This window comes from Bombina bombina, chromosome 4, assembly GCF_027579735.1.
Source record: "Bombina bombina isolate aBomBom1 chromosome 4, aBomBom1.pri, whole genome shotgun sequence".
Classification (NCBI taxonomy): Eukaryota; Metazoa; Chordata; class Amphibia; order Anura; family Bombinatoridae; genus Bombina; species Bombina bombina.
The window spans coordinates 514,068,389-514,092,790 of NC_069502.1; the positions used below are offsets into that span (position 1 = coordinate 514,068,389).

General features: G+C 38.5%; 2 protein-coding genes across 3 annotated transcripts in view; one reads left to right on the forward strand and one right to left on the reverse strand.

Annotated features, from left to right (window-relative positions):
• SMAP1 (small ArfGAP 1) overlaps nucleotides 1–9,528 on the forward strand; it is a 1,140,917-nt gene extending 1,131,389 nt beyond the window's left edge. For both annotated transcript variants that reach the window (XM_053710427.1, XM_053710429.1), the window contains one exon: nucleotides 7,350–9,528. In XM_053710427.1, the coding sequence (XP_053566402.1) occupies nucleotides 7,350–7,487 (138 nt within the window). In that variant the 3' untranslated portion in view covers nucleotides 7,488–9,528. The remainder of the gene's footprint in view (nucleotides 1–7,349) is intronic.
• The window catches only part of B3GAT2 (beta-1,3-glucuronyltransferase 2), a 367,395-nt gene continuing 351,672 nt past the window's right edge, over nucleotides 8,680–24,402 (reverse strand). Inside the window, exons 4-5 of the mRNA XM_053710430.1 lie at nucleotides 9,544–9,692; nucleotides 8,680–8,766 (exon numbers count right to left, since the gene is read on the reverse strand). Coding sequence (XP_053566405.1) covers nucleotides 8,680–8,766; nucleotides 9,544–9,692 — 236 coding nt within the window. The remainder of the gene's footprint in view (nucleotides 8,767–9,543; nucleotides 9,693–24,402) is intronic.

Genomic DNA, 24,402 nt, shown 5'->3' on the forward strand with positions numbered 1-24,402 from the left:
TTTTTAGAATTCTTAGAATTTTACAGTTTCTTCAGGATGGTTTGGAAAAGGGTTTGTCTGCAAGTTCCTTGAAGCGACAAATCTCTGCTCTTTCTGTTTTATTTCACAGAAAGATTGCTAAGCTTCCTGATATTCACTGTTTTGTACAGGCTTTGGTCCGTATTAAGCCTGTCATTTAATCAATTTCTCCTCCTTGGAGACTTAATTTGGAAGGCTTTCCAGGCTCCTCCGTTTGAGCCTATGTATTCTTTGGACATTAAACTACTTTTTTGGAAAGTGTTGTTCCTTTTGGCCATCTCTTCTGCTAGAAGAGTTTCTGAATTATCTGCTCTTTCTTGTGAATCTCCTTTTCTGATTTTCCATCAGGATAAAGCAGTTTTGCGGACTTCATTGAAATTTCTACCTAAGGTTGTGAATTCTAACAACATTAATAGAGAAATTGTTGTCCCTTCTTTGTGTCCTAATCCTAAGAATTCTTTGAGGAGATCCTTTCATTCTTTGGATGTTGTAAGAGCTTTGAAATATTATGTTGAAGCTACTAAAGATTTGTTATCTTTTCTGGCTCTAGGAAAGGTCAGAAGGCTTCTGCCATTTCCTTGGCATCTTGGTTAAAGCTTTTGATTCATCAGGCTTATTTGGAGTTGAGTCAGGCCCCGCCTCAGAGAATTACATCTCATTCTAATAGATTAGTCTCCACTTCGTGGGCTTTTAAGAATGAAGCTTCAGTTGATCAGATTTGCAAAGCATCAACTTGGTCTTCTTTGCATACATTTACTAAATTCCACCGTTTTGATGTACAGTATTTGCTTCTTCGGAAACAGTTTTTGGTAGAAAAGTTTTTCAGGCAGCTGTTTCAGTTTGATTCCTCTGCTTATGTTTGAGGTTTTTTTTTCATTATGAGAATAAACTTATATTTTGGCTTGTGGATTTATTTTTTTCAGCGAAAAATGACTGTCATTATTTTATCCCTCCCTCTCTAGTGACTCTTCTGTGGAGTTCCACATCTTGGGTATTACTATTCCATACGTCACTAGCTCATGGACTCTTGCCAATTACATGAAAGAAAACATAATTTATGTAAGAACTTACCTGATAAATAAATTTCTTTCATATTGGCAAGAGTCCATGAGAGTCCATGTCCATTTTTATGGTGGTTATGTTTTTTTGTATAAGCACAGTTATTTCCAAATTCCTTTGTTGATGCTTTTTACTCCTTTCTTTATCAGCCCACTCCTTGGCTATTCGTTAAACTGAATTGTGGGTGTGGTGAGGGGTGTATTTATAGGCATTTTGAAGTTTGGGAAACTTTGCCCCTCCTGGTAGGATTGTATATCCCATACGTCACTAGCTCATGGAAAGAAATGAATTTATCAGGTAAGTTCTTACATAAATTATGTTTTTTTCATACAGGTGGTGAGAGTCCATGATACATTACTCATGGGAATTACTCTTCTCTACCACTAGTAGGCAAAGATTCCCAAACCCCAAGAGTTCTATAAAATACCTCACACATACCTCAGTCTTTACTTTGCCTCTGCTGGAGGTGGTTGAAGAATGAAGATGTGCATGTGATCTTCAGAGAAAGGGGTTTTCAGTCTATGTTGAGGCCTGGTTCCCCTCAGAGTACAGTGCTTGTCAGAGGGATGTATTTGGGGTATGGTTTAGGATACAATGGTTTCACCTTATTGGAAATCTTTAATTGGTTGCAGGGACGTGTCTTCTGCCTCCCTTTATAGATCTACATTATACTCCTTTTCCATAACCTCTGCTGAAATGTTTCAGTACTGGTATGGCTGTCTGCTACTTTTTTGTTAGTGGACAAGTGTCTATCAGTAACTATATTTTATTTTTAACATATAGACACTCATGTAGCTACTTTATGGGCAAAAAGTTTATCTAGATATGTATTTATATATGGCCCTGAGACAGTTTCTTCACTATTCCCTTGCGTTTGCGTGCAGCGGGTTTGACAAACTTAGATCTTCGCACAGCGGCTGTTTTCACACGGCGGGATTGCACACATTGGGTTTACGGTCTTCGGGTTACCACACGTCCCTCAGTCTTTTAGGAGCTGTTGGGTTAGAACACTTCATTCGTTTTTCACACGCGTTGATGTAAGCATGTTGGGTTATCGCACGTTTCCTCGGCTATGCGAGCTTTGGATTTTTTTGGCGCGCTTTCTTCTATTTATATGTCAGTTGTTTGGCCACGTTTGGAGGTAATGTTTTTCCTCTTGTCATTTCAGCTTAGCAGCGCGCATTGTTTGAAGCTACTTGGTGGCGGAAAATGGTTTCCTTTCCACAAGAGCTTTTGTAAGGGTTTAATAGTGCTTATTGAATTGCTTTACCATTTGCTATAATAGAGCAGTAGATTTCTCTCCCTAAATACACCCTAAAAACTGAGTCTCTTCAACACCTTTCTACCACTTATAGGTGTGCTTATTTTAAAAATGACGAAGTTCCCTCTTCAGCTCATTTATGTGGCTTATGTTTAGATTTGTTAATGCATAAAGACCAATCTAATGCTGTTTCTTTGGGTAATAATTTACCTACTCTTTGTTCATTACAAGTTAATGCCGAAGTGGTGCCTCCTGCCATGAAAACTTTTATCAAGGCTGCAGTATCTGAGGCTTTGACTGCTCTCCCGCCTTCAAATAAACGTAAAAGGTGAGTTCAGATTTTTCCTTTTACAAATGCTGATGTGCCCTGAGCTCGGGGATACTGTTGTGTCATCAGATGGTGAAATTTCCTCTGAGAATGAGGATTCTTCATCTGAAGTTGAACCTGATATTATCTCTTTTTTGTTTAAAGTTGAACACATTTGTTCTCTTTAAAAAGAAGTCTTGATTACTTTAGGGGATAAAGATCCTAAAGCCTCTGATGATAAACCTTGCTATTGTTTAAATTCAGTTTTTAAGATTGTTGTTTATCTCCCTGAGGTTTTTCCTGTACCTGATGCAGTCTCTGAAATGATTGCAAGGAATGGTCTAAGCTGGTGTGTCTTTTAATCCTTCTGCAAGGTTTAAAAAATTGTATATTTTCATAGAAGGGCCTTTTTAAATGCTGGTTATATTCTCAGACCATTTCTATTGCTGATATGCCTGCTGCTTCTACCTACTGGTTATCTAGTCTTTCAGAGCAGCTTTCTGATGACCCTGTTAGTGCAAATTTATTGGGTTTACTTCAGAGTGCCAATTCTTTTATTTGTGACAACGGATTTGATTGTGAATATGGCCTCCAGAGGAAGGTTTTTTTCTGTCCAATGTTCCAAGGAATCCTATAAAAGCTTAAGCTTTTCTTCAATCCGTCTCAGATCTGAAAAATATGGGAGTGATTGTTCCAGTTCCTTTGCAGTAACAGGGGATGGGATTTTATTCAAATCTCTTCATTGTTCCAAAGAAGGAAGGCACTGTAACACCTGTTTTGGATCTAAAGACTCTAAACAAGTTTGTGAGGATTCCATCTTTCAGAATGGAAACAATCAGGACTATTCTGCCTTTTGTTCAGCATGGTCAAATTATGTCCACAATAGATTTAAAGGATGCTTACCTTCATGTTCCAATACACAGAGAACATTACCAGTTTCTGAGGTTTGCTTTTCTGGACAAGCACTTTCAGTTTGTTTCTCTTTCATTTGGTCTAGCTACAGCTGCAAGAATATTTTCCAAGGTTCTTGTTGCCCTTTTGTCTGTAATCAGAGCTCAGGGTATTGCTGTATTTCCATAACTGGACGATATCTTGGTTCAAGCCCTGTGTTTTCCTTTAGTAGAATTTCACACCAACCAACTATTTTTGTTTCATCAAAAGCATGATTGGAATATCAATTTTCCAAAGAGTTTGTTGGTTTCTCAGACAAGGGTTGCTTTCCTAGGTTTCCACATAGACTCCATGTCCATGAGTCTTTCCCTTACAGAGCAGAGACCGTTAAGATTGGCATCAGCTTGTCTACACCTTCAGTCTCTTTCATTTCCTTCAGTGACTTTGTGTATGGAAGCACTAGTTCTCATGATTGCAGCTTCAGTTGCAATTCCATTTGCTCGATTTCACATGAGGCCTCTTCAGCTTTGTGTGCTGCATCAATGGTGCAGGTATTATACTCAGATGTCTCAAAGGATATGTTTGGATCCCAGTACAAGTCAGTCTCTAACTGGGTGGTTGGATCATCAGTCTATTATTTAAGTGGCTTATTTTGCTCGTCCTACTTGGACTGTGATCAGTACAGATGCAAGTCTTTCAGTTTGGGGAGCTGTTTGGGCGTCTCTGACTGCATAGGGGGTTTGGAATCCTCGGTAGACAATGTTACCAATCAAATAGATCTGATCGCCTCTTGTTTAAACAAACAACTTCCTAGGTACTTTGCGAGGTCCAGGCAGAGGTAGTGGATTCTCTTGTAGTTCCTTGGTCTTTTTAGCCTGCTTATCTGTGATTTCCAAGATTAGGTTGGAGAAGTAATTTGTAATCCTGTTTGCCCCCGCATGGCCTTGCAGGATTTGGTATGTGGATTTAGGTCAAATGTCCAGTTGCCCTCCTTGGTCTCTTCCTCTGCGGTCAGACCTTTTATCTCAAAGTCCTTTCTTCCATCCAGATTTCAAGTCTAAAAACTTGATAACATGGAAATTAAACGCTTAGTTCTAAGACATAGTGGTTTTTCAGATTCTCTGATTAAAACTCTGATTCAGGCTCATAAACCTGTTTCTAGGAAGATTTATCACAAGGTTTGGAAAAACCTTCATTTCTTGGTATGTCAATCATGGCTTTTCCTAGGATTCTTTAGTTTATACAGGATCGCCTACATAAGGGTTTATCTGCCAGTTCTCCATAAGGGCAGATTTCAGCTCTTTCAGTTTTGTTCCATAGAAAGATTGCTAATCTTCTTTATGTTCATTGTTTTATTCAGGCTTTGGTCCATATTCTTTGTGTCCTAATCCTATGAATGCATCTGAATGATCTTTGCATTCTCTGGATGTTGTTAGGGCATTAAAATATTATGTTGATGGTACTAAGGATTTTAGACAAACTTCTAGTTTCTTTGTTCTTTTTTCTGGGCCTAGAAAAGGCTTAAAGCTTCTCCTATTTCTTTAGGCTCTTGCTTAAAAACTTTTGATCCACAGATCTTATTTGGAAGCAGGTCAGCCTCCACCGCAGTGAATTACTGCTAATTCTACTAGGTCAGTTGCCACTTCTTGGCTTTTAATAATGAGCCTTCAGTTGATAAAATCTGCAAGGCAGCTACTTGGTCTTCTTTGCATACTTTCACTAAATTCTACCATTTGGAGATTTTTGCTTCCTCTTTTGTTAGAAAGGTTCTTCAAGCAGTTGTCTCAGTTTAAGGGTTATTCCTGTTTTTAAGCGCATTAAAAAAAAGAAAAATATTTTTTTTGGGGTTGTGAATTTATTTTCCCAGTGAAAAACAGCCATTTTTCAATCACTCATTGTATGTTTTTTACTTGTGGTCTCCACAGCTTGCTTATTAGTTCCCATGAGTAATGGAATGTGGACTCTCACCACCTGTATGAAAGAAAAATTACTTTATGCTCGCCTGATAAATTCATTTCTTTCATCGTGGTGAGAGTCCACAAGCCCTTTTGTTTTGTTGATGTTTATAATTTTTTGAGCACATCTTTTTTCCCCTGCTCCTTTTATGGCTCTTATTCCTTTTTATTTACCTCACTTGCTTGGCTATAAGTTAGACTGAGATATGTGTGAGATGGGAGGGGTTTTATAGAAATCTTTACCTCCTCCTAGTGGTAGAGAAGAGTAATTCCCTTGAGCAATGGATTGTGGACTCTCACCACCATGAAATATATGAATTTATTAGGTAAACATAAATTGTTTTTAGATGGCAGAGAAAAATATTGAGAAACACTCCCCTTTAAAAGGACAGTCCACTTGAAAATTGTATTTTTAAAAAAGATAGATAATCCCTTTATTACCTATTCACCAGTTTTGCATAAACAACACTATTATATTAGTACACGTGTCATTACCTTGTATCTAAGCCTCTGCAGACTGCCCTTTATCTCAGTTCTTTTGACAGACTTGCATTTTAGCCAATCAGTGCTGACTCATAATTAACTTCACGGGAGTGAGCAAAATGTTTATCTATATGACACAGATGAACTAGAACTGTCTAATAGTAAAAAAATGCACTGAGATAAGAGGCAGCCTTCAAGGGCTTAGAAATTAGTTTATACTAGATTTAGCTTTCAACAAAGAATACCAACAGAACAAAGCAATTTTGATGATAAAAGTAAATTGGAAAGTTGTTTAAAATGACATGCCCTATCTGAATCAGGAAAGTTTAAATTGACTTGACTGTACCTTTAAATGCTAGTCCGGCTACCTGACATCCCCTTTTGGGAGTTGACTCTTTTCTAAACCTATCAGCATGTAGAGCAGCAATTATTCTGTACCATATAAAGTTTGCGATTGTAAGCAACGAAACAAAGAAAAAAAAACTACTTAAACACGAAAAACACATTTAAAAAGTATTTTAATTTTAAAAACCATTTAATTTTCTGTTATTCTTTCATTAGATTTTGGACTCGTTATAAATGTAATTTCAGCATTTTGGGTCATTTGCTGCATTTGTAGTACTCCTTTTTTTACATTTCATTTATAAATGAATTAAATATGGGTCAAATACAAAGTTAATAGAGAAAAAAAGACAATTCTCTCTTTAAACATTCTATTTTTTATTGTTGAACAGAACTAAAAATTAAAAACCAAGCAGGGAGAATGGCAATGGATAGAACTTTACTTTTAACCACAAGGATAAATACATCTTTCTGAAAAAAATATATACATTTTTTATGTTCACAGTGGCTAAAACATAAAGGCATTAACATAGATGGAAAAATGTTTGTGCTTACAATATCTCAAATCAGTAAATGGTGAGGTGTAAAAAATCAAAGCAAGACCTAGACAACACTGTATGTCAACATTTTACAGAAGTCTGACTTTCTACTTGCGGCTAATGAAATGCATTCCATTCCCTGTAAAGGTGTTCATAATCTATCAAGAAGTCAAGCCCTGTGTTTTTTATACAGGGTATCCTCTAAATAATAAAATCTATGACTCTAGTGGAATTGCATGTTTGGAACATTGTACTGGTCATGTTTTAGTAAGTAAATGAACAAAATAGGCACCAAAAAGTACAGTTCTTCTTTAGATCAATGCTATACCTGCATGTGCATACTACTTTAATGCTTAATCATAGGGTGCATTTCCACGTTAATGCTACAATAAGGTATTACAGGAAAACAGCCATGCACGAACGTGCAGAAACAAACCACACAGCTGCTACTTGTGCTTAGAATTAAATTTGAATATTTTTTTTGTGCTTCACAGATGAATCAGCAAATGAGTGGCATGAATCTGAATGGAGCAGGCAACATGATGGCTTATGGGCAGCCTGCTAACTCTGTAGGAGGAGGATGGACCGGAAATGCCACTGGTCAGACTCTAAGCACACAGCTGTGGAAATGAAAACTGCTACCGAGATGTCATCAAGAAAATTCACTTGTCATTCCTTGCTTTGATGTCTCTCTTTTCTTCGTGTACATATTATTATTAAACGCTCTCCCTTTCAGGTGTTAATAAAAGCCTGTCAGCTGACCTTTTCACACTCTATTGGTTGGATCTGATGGTGGTGAAAAGCAGTGTTAGGATATATTTACATATCATTTGTAAATTTCCCATTATATCTATGGTTTTATTATCTATGTCTAAGAAAGCTGCTTGGCCACCATCAATCAGTAACTTTGGAGTTAAACCAAATTAGATTTAATGGTTGCATTTAAGGGATTTCTGTATCATGTTCTTTATATCTTGTATAAAATAGACCGTCATCCTTCACCTTTCCCTTCCTAAGTATTCTGTGATCCTAGCGGAGCTCAAGTAGTAATATAAATACAGACAGATTGTAAATGTATCACTGAACACCATTTTATAATGTATATCTTTTGGTTGCTTGCTTATAATACTTGTGATGTGATCTTGGTGTGCTGATCTTTAAGCACCAATACTGAAAGAAATATAAACCTGGATGGCACTGCATTGTGTATCTTAAAGAGGATGTAATAATACACACAGTGAACGAGCTGTGCAGTTGGCAGCATACGAGTGCGCCTCCTGCACTCTGCCTGTTAATTAAAATATTACACTCAATAATTGTTATTCTTCCCAGCAAGTACATCCATGTTTATGACAGTGATTGTGTTTACATTTTAAGGTGCCTAGTATTAATGAGATGTTTGCCCATAGGTTATTATTTGTATTTAATCTAGCCTCCGTGGCTGCGGTTTATTTCATACTAGTAAATCAGAACCTTTAATCTTTATGCTGTACTTCTGTGATGTTTATGGAACCTGTACTCTTGTTAGATATAACCCAGATTTAAATGTGGAGATAAATTACAAATCTATGTCATTCTCTTGATGGATGGTTCTTGTGAAATTAAAAAAAAAAAACAGTAAGGGAAACAAATAATTTAGAAGAGTGGTGTGACATATGCAGACCATATTGAAAGAAAATGTATTTAAAAAGTAATCCATGAAGACTCTTGTTCTGATGACTTGATGCCTAGACGATGTCAACCACAGCTTATCCTACACATCTTGAAATGTCCAATAATAAGGATCCGTGGGTCATCCATTCTATGGAAAATGGCATTTGATGATCAAACCTCAATTTTAATTGTATCCTGAGGATGTTTGGGCTCGTTAGCCAAATTTACTTTCTCAGTCCGAGTGTGCCACACAAGAACCTGGGGGTGGGGGGAGAACACATCTGTTAAACCTTTGTAACGTACATTTTGGAGGGAAAAAAAATAGGATTATCACCAGATGTTCTAGATAATATGCGATACTGTTTGTTACCCTAGCAATTGGTACTGTAGATCAGTTAAAATACAAAAATCATATAGCATAGTTGGATGTTTAATAAGCTGTTCTTTACAGATTGGCATCTTCTCTCATGCCACTCTCTATTAAAGTTATATTTAAATCAGCTTATTTTGAAGGGTGGTAAAATGTATACAAATTAAATTTTACTCAAGGGAAGAAAACAACTACATGTACAAAACAATTCTGTTTGGCTTTTAGTGGTCATAAAATACTGTTTTATCAAATATTACAGGATTTCCCCCCTTTAAGCTGATCTGAGCTATTCATACTCTCTCATGTCTACTGAATTGCAAACATTTTAAAGTTTCATAGTCACGTTCTTTCTTTTATTATTTATTTTTACATTGCAGGGACTTGATGAAATTTTGATATCTTTGGTTTTATTTTTTCTTTCCTTGTGAATCACTTGAACTACCACAATAAAAAAACAATTGCTTCATTTGAAGCTAGTGAATGTGTCAAGTGAATAAATGTAAAGCATTCTAGCACATGCAGTTATATAACATGATGATATTCTGAAACGTCTTGTATCTTCCCACTGTCCGTTTTTGAGATAAGAATTGAATGTAGTATTTAGCTAAGATGAACAAGGTGTCTATATTAAAATAAACATTCTAAAGTTACATTTAAGTCTCTACCTTTGTGCAGTTGTTGGCTTTTGGTTCAAGTTCCTCCACTTTTGTTATCTGCTTTAAAAAATCTGATTCCTGCATTCCCGGTTGAGATCCTCGACGCTTGAAGACAGCTTTTGGACTTGAAAGGATGACTTGAAGACTCACTGCAAATCCTTAAAGAAACAAAAATAATGATAATTCATACAACATTGTGAATGCTAAGTACACTAGTACATTATACACCAGTTGAATGGACACATTCAGCATATTACCTATTCAATCTCAAAGTATACACTATACTTTGCTAGCATGAAGAGACATAAACACAAATTTAGGATACACCATAGTACATTTCAGACGTCATTAGAAGCGATTTTGCAATATACAGCAAATGGCAAGCATGCTTCTAGTTAAAGTGATCAAAGAGTTTAGGAAACTTCTTACACCGCATGTCACCTGACAAGTATATGGAAATAAATTGTGTACGCTTGCATTTTTCTTTTTGAAAGACTTTAAAAGGCAGCATGCATGTGTTTTCTTGGAGGATGTGTGAGAGGAGAATGCACATGCAAGCAGCCTGATATTTTATGCTCAGTGGCTTGCATGCACAGTCGGTAACCTGTGATCACTTTTACTAGAAGCATGTTTAAAGCTATGTATATTGCAAAAATTATTTCATAGTGCATTTCAAAAATCCAATTTACTTCTAGTCTCAAATGTACTAAGTTCCTTTGGTATCCTTTGTTGAAAAGGAAGGTGTGCAAATGATTGGAGCAATTTATGGTAGCAGTAGGACAATAGGTGACAGCAGTGTTTTCTGTCATGTAGATCTCTATAAATGCGCACGCTACCTATCTGGAAATCTCATCAACAAAAAAATACCATAGGAACAAGGTAAATTTGATGATAAAAGTAAACTGAAAACTTTTTAAAAATTGTATGCTCTATCTCAGTGGTTCCCAAACTTTTTCAGGTCACTGCCCCCTTAGTTCTAAAAACTCACCATTAGCGCCCTCCTAATATAACCCATAAAATGAATATTCAGACCAGCAGTGCACAACCCCTAATAAAGATAATCTCACAATATAATCTAAAGGAGTGACATATATACATTTTAAAATATTTTTTTAAATTTATTAAATCTGTATTGTCTTTTGATACCAGATTTTTAAAGTTTATAGTCACTGTGCAATAGTCTTATAAACCATATTTAGTATTTTCTTAACAGTTCACAAACTGTTAATCTGATAGACGGGCTTCATGAAGTGATACCAGTTTCCTAATCTCTGGTTTCATGTAATTTAGCAGGAGTCTTTCATTGCCACAGTTGGAGATCTGGAGTTGATTTTTCTTTCTAATGACACAGTGATTCCATGGATCATCATAATTATTATTGGGAATATCACTCCTGATCAGCAGGAGGAGGCAAAGAGCACCACAGCAAAGCTGTTAAATACCACTCCCCTTACCCACAACCCCCATTCATTCTCTTTGCTTGTATCAGTTCTAAGGAGAATGTTGTTCAGAGTCTCCTGTTCAGGCTATTCTGCAGCATACTCCCTAAACATCCCAATCTCAATCCTCTTCTCATGCAGTGCCCTGCGGTTTATCTCAAATTGCTTTTTCATTGCAGGATATGGCTACTCACATATCCACTGCTGTATCTGATGCTTTGTCTGCTTTTCCTGCTTTACAGGGGAAGTGCAAAAGGAAGTTTAAGGGTTCTGACTCTGTTGGAGTTATGTCTAATGTTTCTTCCCATAAGTCTGAGGAAGAAGATACTTCAGTAGTGTTTGAAGGTGAAATTTCGGACTCTGATAGTGTAATTCCTTCTGCTGATTCTGAGGTGGTTTCCTTCAGATTTAAGTTGGATCACCTCCGTTTGTTACTTAGGGAGGTTTTAACTACCTTGGATGATTCAGATTCAACGGTCATAGTTACTCCCAAGAAGGCTAGTAAGCTTAATAAGTTTTTTGATGTTCCCTCTGTGGTGGAAGTTTTTCCTGTTCTGGATCGGGTTTCAGAGATTATTACTCGGGAATGGGAAAAGCCTGGAATTCCTTTTTCCCCTTCTATTTTTAGGAAGATGTTTCTTATTGCGGATTCTATTAAGGAATCTTGGCAGACAGTTCCTAAGGTAGAGGGAGCTATTTCCACTTTGGCATAAAGGACTACTATTCCTATTGAGGATAGTTGTGCTTTTAAGGATCCTATGGATAAGAAGTTGGAGGCTTTGTATAAGAGGATTTATGTTCACCAGGGCCTACAATGGCAGCCTGTTGCGTGTGTTGCTCTGCTTACCAATGCGGCTGCATATTGGTTTGATGCATTGTCTGATTCTATTCTTCAGGAGACGTCTCTGGAGGAGATTCAGGATAGAATTAAGGCTTTGAAATTGGCCAATTCTTTTATTGCGGACGCTTCTTTGCAGGTCGTCAAGTTGGGAGCAAAGATTTTTGGCTTTGCTGTTTTGGCTCGCAGGGCTTTATGGTTAAAGTCCTGGTCTGCGGATGTATCATCCAAGTCTAAGCTTTTATCAATTCCTTACAAAGGAAAGTCTTTGTTTGGGCCTGGTTTGTCTGAAAATATTTCTGATATTACTGATGGGAAGGGGCATTCTCTTCCTCAGGATAAGAGAAATAAGCAGAAAGGTAATCAGAGTAATTTTCATTCTTTTCGTAACTTCTCGGGTAAGTCTTCCTCCTCCAAGCAGGATCAAACCAAGCCTTCTTGGAGACATAATCAGTACTGGAGCAAGGGGAAACAATCTAAGAAGCCTGCCGCTGACTCAAAGTCAACATGAAGGGTCTGCCCCCGATCCGGGAAAGGATTGTGTGGGGGCAGGCTGTCTTTTTTTCGCTCAAGCCTGGGTTCGGGACGTTCCAGATCCCTGGGTGATTGATATTGTGTCCCAGGGATACAGGCTGGAGTTCAAAAAATTTCCTCCCAGGGGCAGGTTTCATCTATCAAGGTTATCTGTAGACCAGACAAAATGAAAGGCATTCTTAAGTTGTGTTCAGAATCTCTCCGACATGGGAGTGATCGTTCCTGTTCCAGTTCAGGAGCAGGGACTAGGTTTTTATTCCAATCTGTTTATCGATCCCAAAAAGGAGGGAACTTTCAGACCCACCTTGGATCTCAAGTGTGTAAACAAGTTTCTCAGAGTTCCGCCTTTCAAGATGGAAACTATTCGGTCAATTCTTCCTCTGGTTCAAGAGGGTCAATTTATGATGACAGTAGATCTAAAGGATGCATATCTGCATATTCCCATTCACAAGGATCATCACAAGTTTCTTAGATTTGCTTTCCTAGACCAGCATTTTCAGTTTGTGGCTCTTCATGTTGGTATTGCAACAGCTCCCAGGGTGTTTTTAAAGGTTCTGGGTACATTGCTGGAAGTTCTCATATTACAGGGGGTTGTGGTAGCTCCTTATTTGGACAACATTTTAGTTCAGGTGCCATCTTTTCAATTAGAAAACTCCCACACGGAGTTGTTGTTGTTGTTTTTTCTGCGCTCCCACGGTTGGAAGGTGAATTTAGGAAAAAGTTCCTTGATTCCGACTACAAGAGTTCAATTCTTGTCTGGCTCTTCAGTCATTTCCTTGGCCATCGGTGGCTCAGTGTATGGAGGTTATTGTTCTGATGGTTTCGGTCATGGACATCATTCCGTTTGCTCGGTTTCATCTCAGGCCTCTGCAGTTATGCATGCTGAGGCAGTGGAATGGGGATTATATGGATCTGTCTCCAAAGATTGTTTTAGAACAGGCTGCAATGGATTCCCTTCCGTGGTGGTTGTCTCAGGATCGTCTCTCTCAGGGAACCTGTTTTTGCAGGCCTACCTGGGTGATCGTGACCACGGATGACAGTCTGCTGGGTTGGGGTGCTGTCTGGGGTTCTCTGAAGGCTCAGGGTCTGTGGACTCGGGAGGAATCGGCTCTTTCTATAAATGTTTTAGAGCTGAGGGAAATCTTCAATGCTCTTCTAGCCTGGCCTCAGATGGCTTCAACCCAGTTTATCAGATTTCAGTCGGACAATATAACGTCCGTGGCTTACATCAATCATAAGGGAGGGACTCTGAGTTCCTTGGCGATGAAGGAGGTGTTTTCCAGTTTGATTCTCAGGTGGGGTCAACCGGAGTTGGATCTTATGGCATCTCGTCACAATGCCAAGCTTCCAAAGTACGGGTCGAGGTCAAGGGATCCTCAATCGGTTCTAATAGATGCTCTAGCAGTTCCTTGGAAGTTCAGTCTGGCATACGTGTTTCCTCCATTTGCCCTTCTTCCTCGAGTTATTGCTCAGATCGACAGGAGAGGGCGTCGGTAATTCTTATTACACTGGCGTGGCCTCGCAGGATCTGGTATGCAGATCTGGTGGAGATGTCCTCTTTTCCACCTTGGAGTCTTCCGTTAAGGAAGGACCTTCTACTTCAGGGTCCTTTCCTTCACCCAAATCACGTTTCTCTGAACCTGACTGCTTGGAGATTGAATGCTTGATTCTATCTAAGCGTGGTTTTTCTAAGTCGGTTATTGAAACTATGATTCAGGCGCGTAACCCTGTGACTAGAAAGATTTATTACAAGATATGGCGTAAATATCTGTATTGATGTGAAACTATGGGCTACTCTTGGAGTAGAGTCAGGATTCCTAGGATTTTGTCTTTTCTCCAGGAGGGTCTGGAGAAAGGTTTGTCTGCTAGTACCCTGAAGGGTCAAATTTCTGCTTTATCTATTTTGTTACATAAACGTCTAGCGGATGTACCAGACATTCAGTCTTTTTGTCAGGCTTTGGTTATAATCCAGCCTATGGTTAAGTTTGAGTCTCCTCTGAGTTTTAATTTAGTTTTGAGAGTTCTTCAACAGGAGCCTATGCATTCTTTGGATATTATTATTTTTGGTTGCTATCTGTTCGGCTCGAGTTTTGGAGCTCTCAGCATTGCAGTGTGAAGCTCCTTTTCTTATTTTTCATTCGGATAAGGTAGTATTGTGTACTATTTTAGGTTTTCTTCCTAAGGTTGTTTCAGATAAGAATATTAATCAAGAGATTGTTGTTCCTTCTTTGTGTCCTAATCCTTCTTCTCATAAGGAACGTTTGTTGCACAACCTGGATGTAGTTTGGGCTTTAAAGTATTATTTACAGGCGACTAAAGATTTTCGCCAGTCTTCTTTATTTGTTATCTTTTCTGGGAAGCTTAAGGGTCAGAAAGCTATGGCTACTTCGCTTTCTTGTTGGTTGAGGAGTAGTATTCGCTTGGCATATGAGACTGCTGGTCAGCAGCCTCCTGAGAAAATCACGACTCACTCCACGAGGGCTGTTTCTTCTACCTGGGCTTTCAAAAATGGTGCTTCTGTAGATCAGATGTGCAAGGCTACCACTTGGTCATCTTTACACACTTTTTCTAAATTTTACAAATTTGATACTTTTGCTTCAGCTGAGGCTGTTTTGGGAGAAAGGTTCTTCAAGCAGTGGTGCCTTCTGTTTAGGTTAACTGTTTTGTCCCTCTCTTATCATTCGTGTCCTCTAGCTTGGGTATTGATTCCCAATAGTAATTATGATGATCCGTGGACTCACCGTGTCATTAGAAAGAAAATTAAATTTATGCTTACCTGATGATAAATTTGTTTCTTTCTTGACACGGTAAGTCCACAGCCCGCCGTGTATTTTCAGACAGTTTATTTTTACATAAACCTCAGGCACCTCTGCACCTTATATTACTTCTCTTCTCCTTTCCCTTTGGTCGAATGACTGGGGGTTGTGGGTAAGAGAACTGATATTAAACAGCTTTGCTGTGGTGCTCTTTGCCTCCTCCTGCTGATCAGGAGTGATATTCCCAAAATTAATTATGATGATCCGTGGACTCCCCATGTCAAGAAAGAAACAAATTTATCAGGTAAGCATACATTTCATTTTTTTTGCTTGGAGCATTGTTGTACTACTGCACCAATGAATCAACTTTAAAGAAAGTGTATTCTTCTTACCAAAGTTTAATGTAGCGCACCACCAGATTATTTATTGATGACAGAAGACTTAAAACCTTAGATGGTTGACTGTGCACAAAGATACTCAGACAAGCATAACAGACATTTGCTGTGTTTCCTGCTACTACACAATGATTCTAAACTGTGCAGGTAATGTTAGTAATCCATGCTAATGTACAGCACTGACAAAACAAAGAATGCAAGTCTACAGTACAAGTGACTGCAATTTATTTTAGCGAGAGAGAGTGTAAGCTGCTGATAAACTTGAACTATCATAGAAGAAAAAGCTTTTGCAAAGAGCAGAAAGACTTCAAATGCTAAGCAAGAAAGCTGTTTGTTGTGTTTTATCCTAGATGCACACAGCAATTACAGTATTTTTCTTTCCTATGGCATGGAGACTCCACAAAACATTCTAATTACTAGTGGGATATTCACTCCTGGCCAGCAGGAGGAGGCAAAGAGCACCCCAGCAGAGCTGTTAAGTATCACTTCCTTTACCCATAACCCCTATTCATTCTCTTTGCCTTGATCACGGGAGGATGGCGAAGATGGTGTCTGAAGATTTTAATCTTTTTAATGGGTACTTTTCCCTGCAAGCAAGGATTGGGGCTATGCTGTGTCCATGTCAATCTATTTAGTAAGAGTAATGGTGGCTATTAGCAGTTAGAAGACGGCAAGATATTCTATGCTTAAACTTCTAACATTATTGCTACCCCTATTATAGAAAGCCAGAGTTGGTTACTCTGTTCTTTCTTTTCTATAGGTCCCTGGTAGATATGGTGAAGCTGCCACACCTCAGAAAACAGCTCCTGCCTGACAGAGCAGGATCCACAGGTAAGTGCTTTCCCTTCTAGGTTTGAAGGTACCGGCACTATAGGGGTTACATCCTTGTGGAAAGTATTTAAATATGCTTTTATGTGAAAAGAGGCATCACTTTTTATTGGGGGTTCAGAGATCGGAGAGTGTATGACGTGTTTGTTTTACTTCTTACTTGTTGCAATCACTTTTCAGTTCAGCTTATTGGCCCAATCACTTTTGCTGTGCTGCTGTTGGTTTTCGTGCTGTTTTTGTTTAGCACAATTTTTTTTATTGCAGTCACGTGACCGCTCCTCGGCACTTCTGGTTTTCGGCTTTTCTGTTAAGATCGGAGTTTGCTGCGGCGAGTCTGGACGCTGCATTTTCTTCAATCTACAGTGGCAAGTGGATTTGGGCTGTTCCGGTAACAAGGAGGTGTTTTTTGCTACCGGGTGTGTCCGATTTTCTGTGCAAGTGGGATAGCAACTTCTGGAGGGGTTAGACCTCAGCAGAGCTGAGGGTTTTAAGTCCATATTTATGTTTTATTGCTTCATATAAATAAACTTAATTTGGCATTTAAATTTTTGTGTTAATTGTGAACTGATACCCATTTATGGACACTAATGCTGAAGTTGTTTCATTTGAAAAATGCTTATTGTTTGGAGGCTAAGATAATTCCTCCTGTACAGTTTTGCTCTTCATGTTTAAATAAAACTTTAAAGATAAGATGTCTCTCCCTGAGCTCCCTGTCTCTTAGGATAGTGTTATCCTAGCTACGCCTCAGCTTTCCCCTCAAGCTTCCCAATCTTCACATGCAGTGCCCTGCGGTTCCTCTCAACCTCCTGTGGGTGTTTTTTTACCTGGTGATTTCACTGCACAGATTACTTCTGTTGTTTCTGCAGCTTTATCAACTTTTTCAAAGGTTTCTGGTAAACGAAAGAGGAAATCTAAACATATTGATGTTAGTAAGGCTGACTCTGCTAAAGCTGCGTTAGTCAGTTTTTCTCAATTATCTGATGAGGATGATTCTTCAGTGGCTTCTGAGGGGGAATTATCAGATTCTGATACTGTAGTGACAAATTCTGCAGATTCAGAAGCAATTAATTTCAGATTTAAGTTAGAACACCTTCGAGTTCTTTTGAAGGAGGTTCTTGCTACTTTGGAAGAATCCAAATCTGTTGCAGAGAATCCAAAGAGGTCTAGTAAGCTTAATAGGGTATATGATGTACCCTCATCTGTGGATGTATTTTTTCAGTTCCAGACTATATGGTAGATATTATAACTCGGGAATGGGATAAACCTGGGATTTCTTTTTCCCCATCCCCTGTTTTTAAAAAGATGTTTCCTGTTGCTGACTCTATTTGTGATTCGTGGCGCACGGTGCCCAAGGTAGAGGGAGCTATCTCTACTCTGGCTAAGAGAACTACTATTCCTATTGAATATCGTTGTTCTTTCAAGGATCCCATGGATAAGAAGCCTGAGGCTTTTTTGAAGAAGATGTACATTCATCAGGGATTACAGTGGCAACCTGTTACTAGTATTGCTACAGTTTTAGGGGCAGCATCTTATTGTTGCAATGATTGATCTAATCTTGTCCTAGAAGAGACTACTATAGAGAAAATCCAAGACAGGATCAAGGCTCTCAAGCTAGCCAATACCTTTATTTGTGATGCCAACATGCAAGTTTTTAGGTTGGGTGCTAAGATTTCTGGTTTTACTGTTTTAGCTCGCAGATCTCTCTGGTTAACATCTTGGTCTGCAGATGTTACATCCAAGTCTAAGCTTTTATCTCTGCCTTATAAGGGTAAAACCTTGTTTGGACCAGGTCTGGCAGAAATAATTTTCTTTTGACATTACAGGTGGAAAAGGTTATTTCCTACTGTAGGATAAAAAGAATAGACCTAAGGATCGCCAGAGTTCTCATTTGCATTCCTTTCGTAACTTTAAGGGACAGAAGTCTTCCTCTTCCAAGTCTGATCAATCCAAGTCTTCTTGGAGGTCCAGTCAGCCTTGGAATAGGGGGAAGCAAGCTAAGAAGGCTTCCGTTGATTCTAAATCAACATGAAGGGGCCGCCCACGATCCTGTAGTGGATCAAGTGGGGGGCAGGCTTTCTTTTTTCAGCAGGCTTGGATATGCAATGTTCCAGATCCTTGGGCCATAGATATAGTTTCTCACGGTTACAGAATAGGATTCAAATCTTGTCCTCCCAGGGGCAGGTTCCACCTGTCAAGGTTATCTGCAAATCAGATAAAGAGAAAGGCCTTCTTAATCTGCGTAAAGGACCTATCATCCCTGGGAGTGATTGTTCCATCCTCTAGAGGAACAGGGTCTAGGATTCTATTCAAATCTATTTGTAGTTCCCAAGAAGGAGGGCACTTTTCGTCCCATTCTGGACTTAAAATGTCTCAATCAATTCCTCAGAGTTCCATCCTTCAAGATGGAGACCATCCATTCTATTCTTCCTTTGGTCCAAAAGGGTCAGTTCATGACAACCATAGATCTGAAGGACGCGTATCTTCATGTTCCTATTCACAGAGATCATTACCAGTATCTAAGGTTTGCCTTCCTGGACAAACATTTCCAGTTTGTTGCACTTCCTTTCGGCCTTAATACTTAAAGACATAGGGTCTGTGGACTCCAGAGGAGTTGTCTCTTCCAATAAACATTTTGGAGTTGAGAGCAATTTTCTATGCTTTAATAGCTTGGCCTCAACTAGCGTTGGTCTAAATTTATCAGATTTCAGTCGGACAACATCACCTCATTGGCCTACATCAATTACCAGGGAGGAACTCGGAGTTCCTTGGTGTTGAAGGAGCTGTCTAGCATTCTCCAGTGGGCGGAGTCTCATGATTGCCATCTCTGCCATCCACATACCAGGGGTAGACAACTGGGAGGCAGATTTTCTAAGCAGGAAGACTTTTTATCCCGGAGAGTGGGCTCTTTACCCAGAGGTTTTCACAATGATAACTCTTAGGTGGGGGGTTCCGGAGTTGGATCTGATGGTATCTCGTCAAATTGCCAAGCTTCCAAAGTACAGTTCAAGGTCAAGAGATCCTCAAGCCGTTCTGGTAGATGATCTAGTGGTATCTTGGAGCTTCAATCTAGCATACCTGTTTCCTCCGTTTGCATTGCTTGCACAAGTAATTGCTCGCATCAAACAAGAGAGAGATACTGTGATTCTAATAGCTCCTGCATGGCCTCACAGGATCTGGTTCACGGATCTGGTGACGATGTCATCTCTTCCGCCATGGATGTTACTTTTCAGGAAGGACCTTCTACTTCAGGGTCCCTTTCTTCATCCAAATCTGCTTTCTTTGAAGCTGACTGCTTGAAGATTGAACGTTTAAGTTTGGCTAGACGTGGCTTCTCTGAGAAAGTCATAGGTACTATGCTTCAGGCTCGTAAACCGGTTACCCGCAGAATTTACTATAGGGTATGGTGTAAAAATACCTTCATTGGTGTGATTCAAAAGGTTTTTCTTGGAACAAAGTAAGGGTTCCTCAAATTTTGGCTTTTCTTCAGGAGGGCCTGGAGATGGGTTTGTCAGTCAGTACTTTGAAGTGTCAGATTTCTGCTCTGTCTATTCTTCTGCATAAACGTCTATAAGTTCTGCCAGATGTTCAGTCTTTTGTTCAGGCCTTGGTAAGAATCAGGCCTGTGTTTAAATCTGTTGCTCCTCCTTGGAGTCTTAACCTTGTTCTTAAAATTTTGCAGCAGGCTCCGTTTGAGCCAATGCATTCTGTATTAAATTACTATCTTGGAAGGTTTTGTTTCTTCTTGCTATTTCTTCTGCTTGCAGAGTTTCAGAACGTTCAGCTCTGCAGTGTGATTCCCCTTACCTTATTTTTCATGCTGATAAGACAGTCCTTCGTACTAAGCTGGTGTTTCACCCTAAGGTAGTGCCGGATTGCAATATTAATCAGAAAATTGTTGTTCCTTCTTTTTGTCCTAACCCTTCTTCCTAGAAGGAATGTCATTTGCATAACTTGGATGTTGTACATGCTCTTAAATTTTACCTTCAAGCAACTAAAGATTTTCAGCAGGCTTCTGCCCTGTTTATTGTTTTCTCTGGTAAGTGTAGGGGTCAGAAGGCCACTTCTACCACTCTTCCTCTCTGGTTGAGAAGTGTTATTCGTTTAGCTTATGAGACAGCTGGACAGCATTCTCCTGAGAATCCACTAGAGCTGTATCATTTTCATGGGCTTTCAAAAATGAAGCTTCTGTGGAGCAAATCTGTAAGGCGGCCACTTGGTACTCTATTCATACTTTTTCCAAATTCTACAAATTTGATACTTTTGCCTCAGCTGAGGCTTCTTTTGGGAGAAAGGTTCTTCAAGCGGTGGTGCCTTCAGTTTAGGTTTGCCTGTCTTGTTCTCCCTCCCTATTCATTCTCTGTCCTCTAGCTTGGGTATTGGTTCCCACTAGTAATTAGAATGTTTCATGGACTCTCTATGCCATAGGAAAGAACACAAAATGTATGCTTACCTGATAAATGTATTTATTTCCGGGCATGGAGAGTCCACAATCCACCCTTATTCAAATTAAGACAGCAATAACAAAGGTTTTTTTATCTTGTCCTCAGGCACCTCTATACCCTTGTGTTATCTTCGTTTTCCGTTTCCCTTCGGACGAATGACTGGGGGTTATGGGTAAGGGAAGTGATACTTAACAACTCCTCCTGCTGGCCAAGAGTGAATATCCCACTAGTAATTAGAATGTTTTGTGGTCTCTCCATGCCCAGAAAGAAATACATTTATCAGGTAAGCATAAATGTTATTTCTTAGGGTGGCCCACTAGCATCCTCTTCCACTTCTTTCCTACTAGCGCCCCCTATGGTAATCCCAGTGCCCTCCGCCCACTTTTGGAACCACTGTTCTATCTGAATCACCAAAGAATATTTTTGGGTTTTATGTCCATTTAATAAAGCAATAAGAACTTTGCAGTTTTAAACAGATAAGCAATAGATTACTAGAACGTTTCAATTTATTTACAATGACCATGTGTTAATATTTAATTGTATAATATTAATATGTTTTACACGATTAACATACATTTCTAATTGATTTGATGTTTTTACTGAAACAAAGAATACATTACTATGTAGTTGTACTATCATATCAACTGAAAATGATCCCCGTCTCCCATCTAAAAAAATATGTAATAAAGCAATGTATTCGTTATTACAAAGCATGGATAGATTTACTTAGGAACAATTTAGAGGAGTGTCCATTACCTTATTAAGAATAATTAAAAAATACTTTACAAAGTGCAGATGAAAGATTACCAAGCAATGTTATTATATAAATACTCAAAGTTTCATGAAGACCTTAACACCCAAAACCAAATGAAAGTGTCTGCCAAGGCCATTTTTTTTAACAGGACTATGTATCAACTAATGGCTTCAACCTGTTGTACAAATCACCTGTCACCTAGCTTTAAGGTACAAGCAAGTTTTTAACTGCATTGGAACACTGAGTTACCTTTACAAGTAAAGGCGTATGGCTATAGAAATGATAAACTCCATCTTTAATTATCTGGATCTTGATACTTATGACTTTATTCAGGATAAAGGCTGCAATGGCATCATTATATGCTCAATTTATTTTTGTATTATTATTAATTCCTTGGGCAAGAAATTTCCAAAGATCTCAGACAATTCTATCTAAACAATCTCTCATATCTTCATTGCATTCATGCTATTGGCAGATGGGTAGAAACCCCAAAGAAGACATCAATGTGCCACCTATAATTATTAACCCCTTTATGTCATCTTAAAAGGATAAAAAAAAAAAAAACATTGTTGTAATAACTGTAATAACAAAGGCACTAAGCAATTGTTATACTTAACAGAAAATATTGTCTACAATGAGAGGTCCTCATTTTGCAATAAAAAGGAGGAAGTTGTTTACAATTTTTTTAACACAATATGTTTTTTTTTATCTTTTCACTGATTTAACTTTTTTTATTTTTTTTTTAACTAAATGAGTGTTGTTTCATATCCCTTTAAATACTGTTTCTTCTGGATTGGAGTATGTTTGGATATCTGCAAGTATGGGATCAAAAAATGGACACAAGTTCTTAGAGTATGAACGTGTCCTAGATTGAAGTTCTCCACTGTTTGTCTGTGCAGTGCCTTAGTGTGCACAACAGTTCTGCCATTATTCCTCATCACTGTCAGGAGTACTGTGCCATGCATGATTAATAGCTAAATAGCCCATGGGTGATCCTAAGTGTTTTATGTAGCTGCAGGGTGTTTCTGCTCAAGTTCTAAATGTGCACGTACATATAATTTCTAAATTATAATTACTTAGCTATGAGAAATTATTATAAAGTCACAAGCAATGTCCCATCTACATATTAAAAGTAATATGTACTTGTTCCCACAAGTATGCCATAACATGACTTTTTATCAGATTAGGAGAAGTATCCTTCCTGCTGTACATCTGTTATCAACTCTTTCCTGTGGTTACTAATGTTTATTATGTATGCACCACATGGCTGTATGGTGTATTAAGGTAAATATTGTTTTATATTTGCCCATATTGTACTACTTGTCCTGGTAGTCTCTGCTGGGCACAATACTAGGAGGAGGTATTTAGCTGTGACTTTTTCTTTCTTTCTATCGCTGTTACAGGGTGATGATGTGGTATTGGTGTTATGTGCCAATGTTGGATGCTATTTTGCATACAGCTGGTGCATCATCTTTGCTACCTGTAACCTAGTTTCCATTGCTGTTGTAAATTGGTGGTAACAACAAGTATTTCCCTTAATACCCTAAAAGTGATGGGCTTAAGTGCCCTTAGGACGACATGGAACGTCCTAACTATTTTGGCATTCTGCTTCCCTCCTCAAGTAAATGCAGCTGGATCTGACTGGGGGACATGCCTTGCAACGCAGGCAGTCCCCCAGGAGCCAATCAGCAACTTTTTTGTGTCACATGATCACAATGGTGATCATGTGACTTCCAATATGACCCATTTTTGACGTTCGCACCTGTGACGGATGCATTCGTCCTGAAAGAGTTAAAGTCTTTGGAGTTGTTTTATTTTACCATCTATTTACCCAGTTTCCAACTACAATGGAAGCTAGACGTATTTTTTCACTGATTTTGGGTTTCCTTTTTAGATCTTTTGATATTTTGTGCCTATTTTCACACCAGTGAGTGCATTAACAAAGCACATTATTTTTCATAAGCATAAGCTGGTTCATTTTATCTTCCCAGAATCAGCTGTTAATGATTAGTAGCAACTGGATCTGTAAAAAAAAATGCTTGTTACGGGTATTACAAGCTGAATGGAGAGATGCTGAGAAGCATTTCAACGTTTCTGATTAACTGGTTGTTATATTCATTCACACAGCTGATTGGTGATTATATGGATCATGCACCATACAATGCAAGATTGTCACCATTACACAATTGGGGGAAAGGATTAATTCTGATTTATTTAATGATCTTATGAAAAAAAAATTAAGATAAATCCCAAGAGATCTCTCCGGCATCAGATGCATTGCATATTCTCTGTTGGTTATAGCAACTGTTGGTATATAGTAATAAGGAGCACTGGGATGCAAACTGTGTTCATTTAGTAAATAATATGAAGAGCCAACAGTTATTCCAGACACATTGTTGGCAAAATAGCTGACGTTTTTCGTCATAGTGCCATATTCTTGACTACATAATACAAACAAGAACTCTGTTCACTTTAAAAACCTAAGCTTTTCCCAATTGGCTAAAAAAATGTGAAATGAGCTAGTCTCTCCTACACACCTATTTTGCAGATTCTTCTCAACTAATGTACCTTTATTGATATGTGCAAGATATACTAGTAACAAAGTATGAATTATTTTCCTTTTAGCAACCCAATTTTATTCCAATTTCAATAAACCACATATTTCAACAAACAAATAGCATGTATATTAAATAGTGATAATAACCACATGCTTCAACAAAACAAGTAACATGTATAATAGATAGTGATAATAATAATGATGGTTGCTAACTTTCCCACATATTCCTTAACTGCTAATATAAACCTGACCCATCCTAAACTGCTTGCCCATTGACAGGTATCAGACAGACAGATGTCAGGTATTCTATTTTATTTCCATCTTT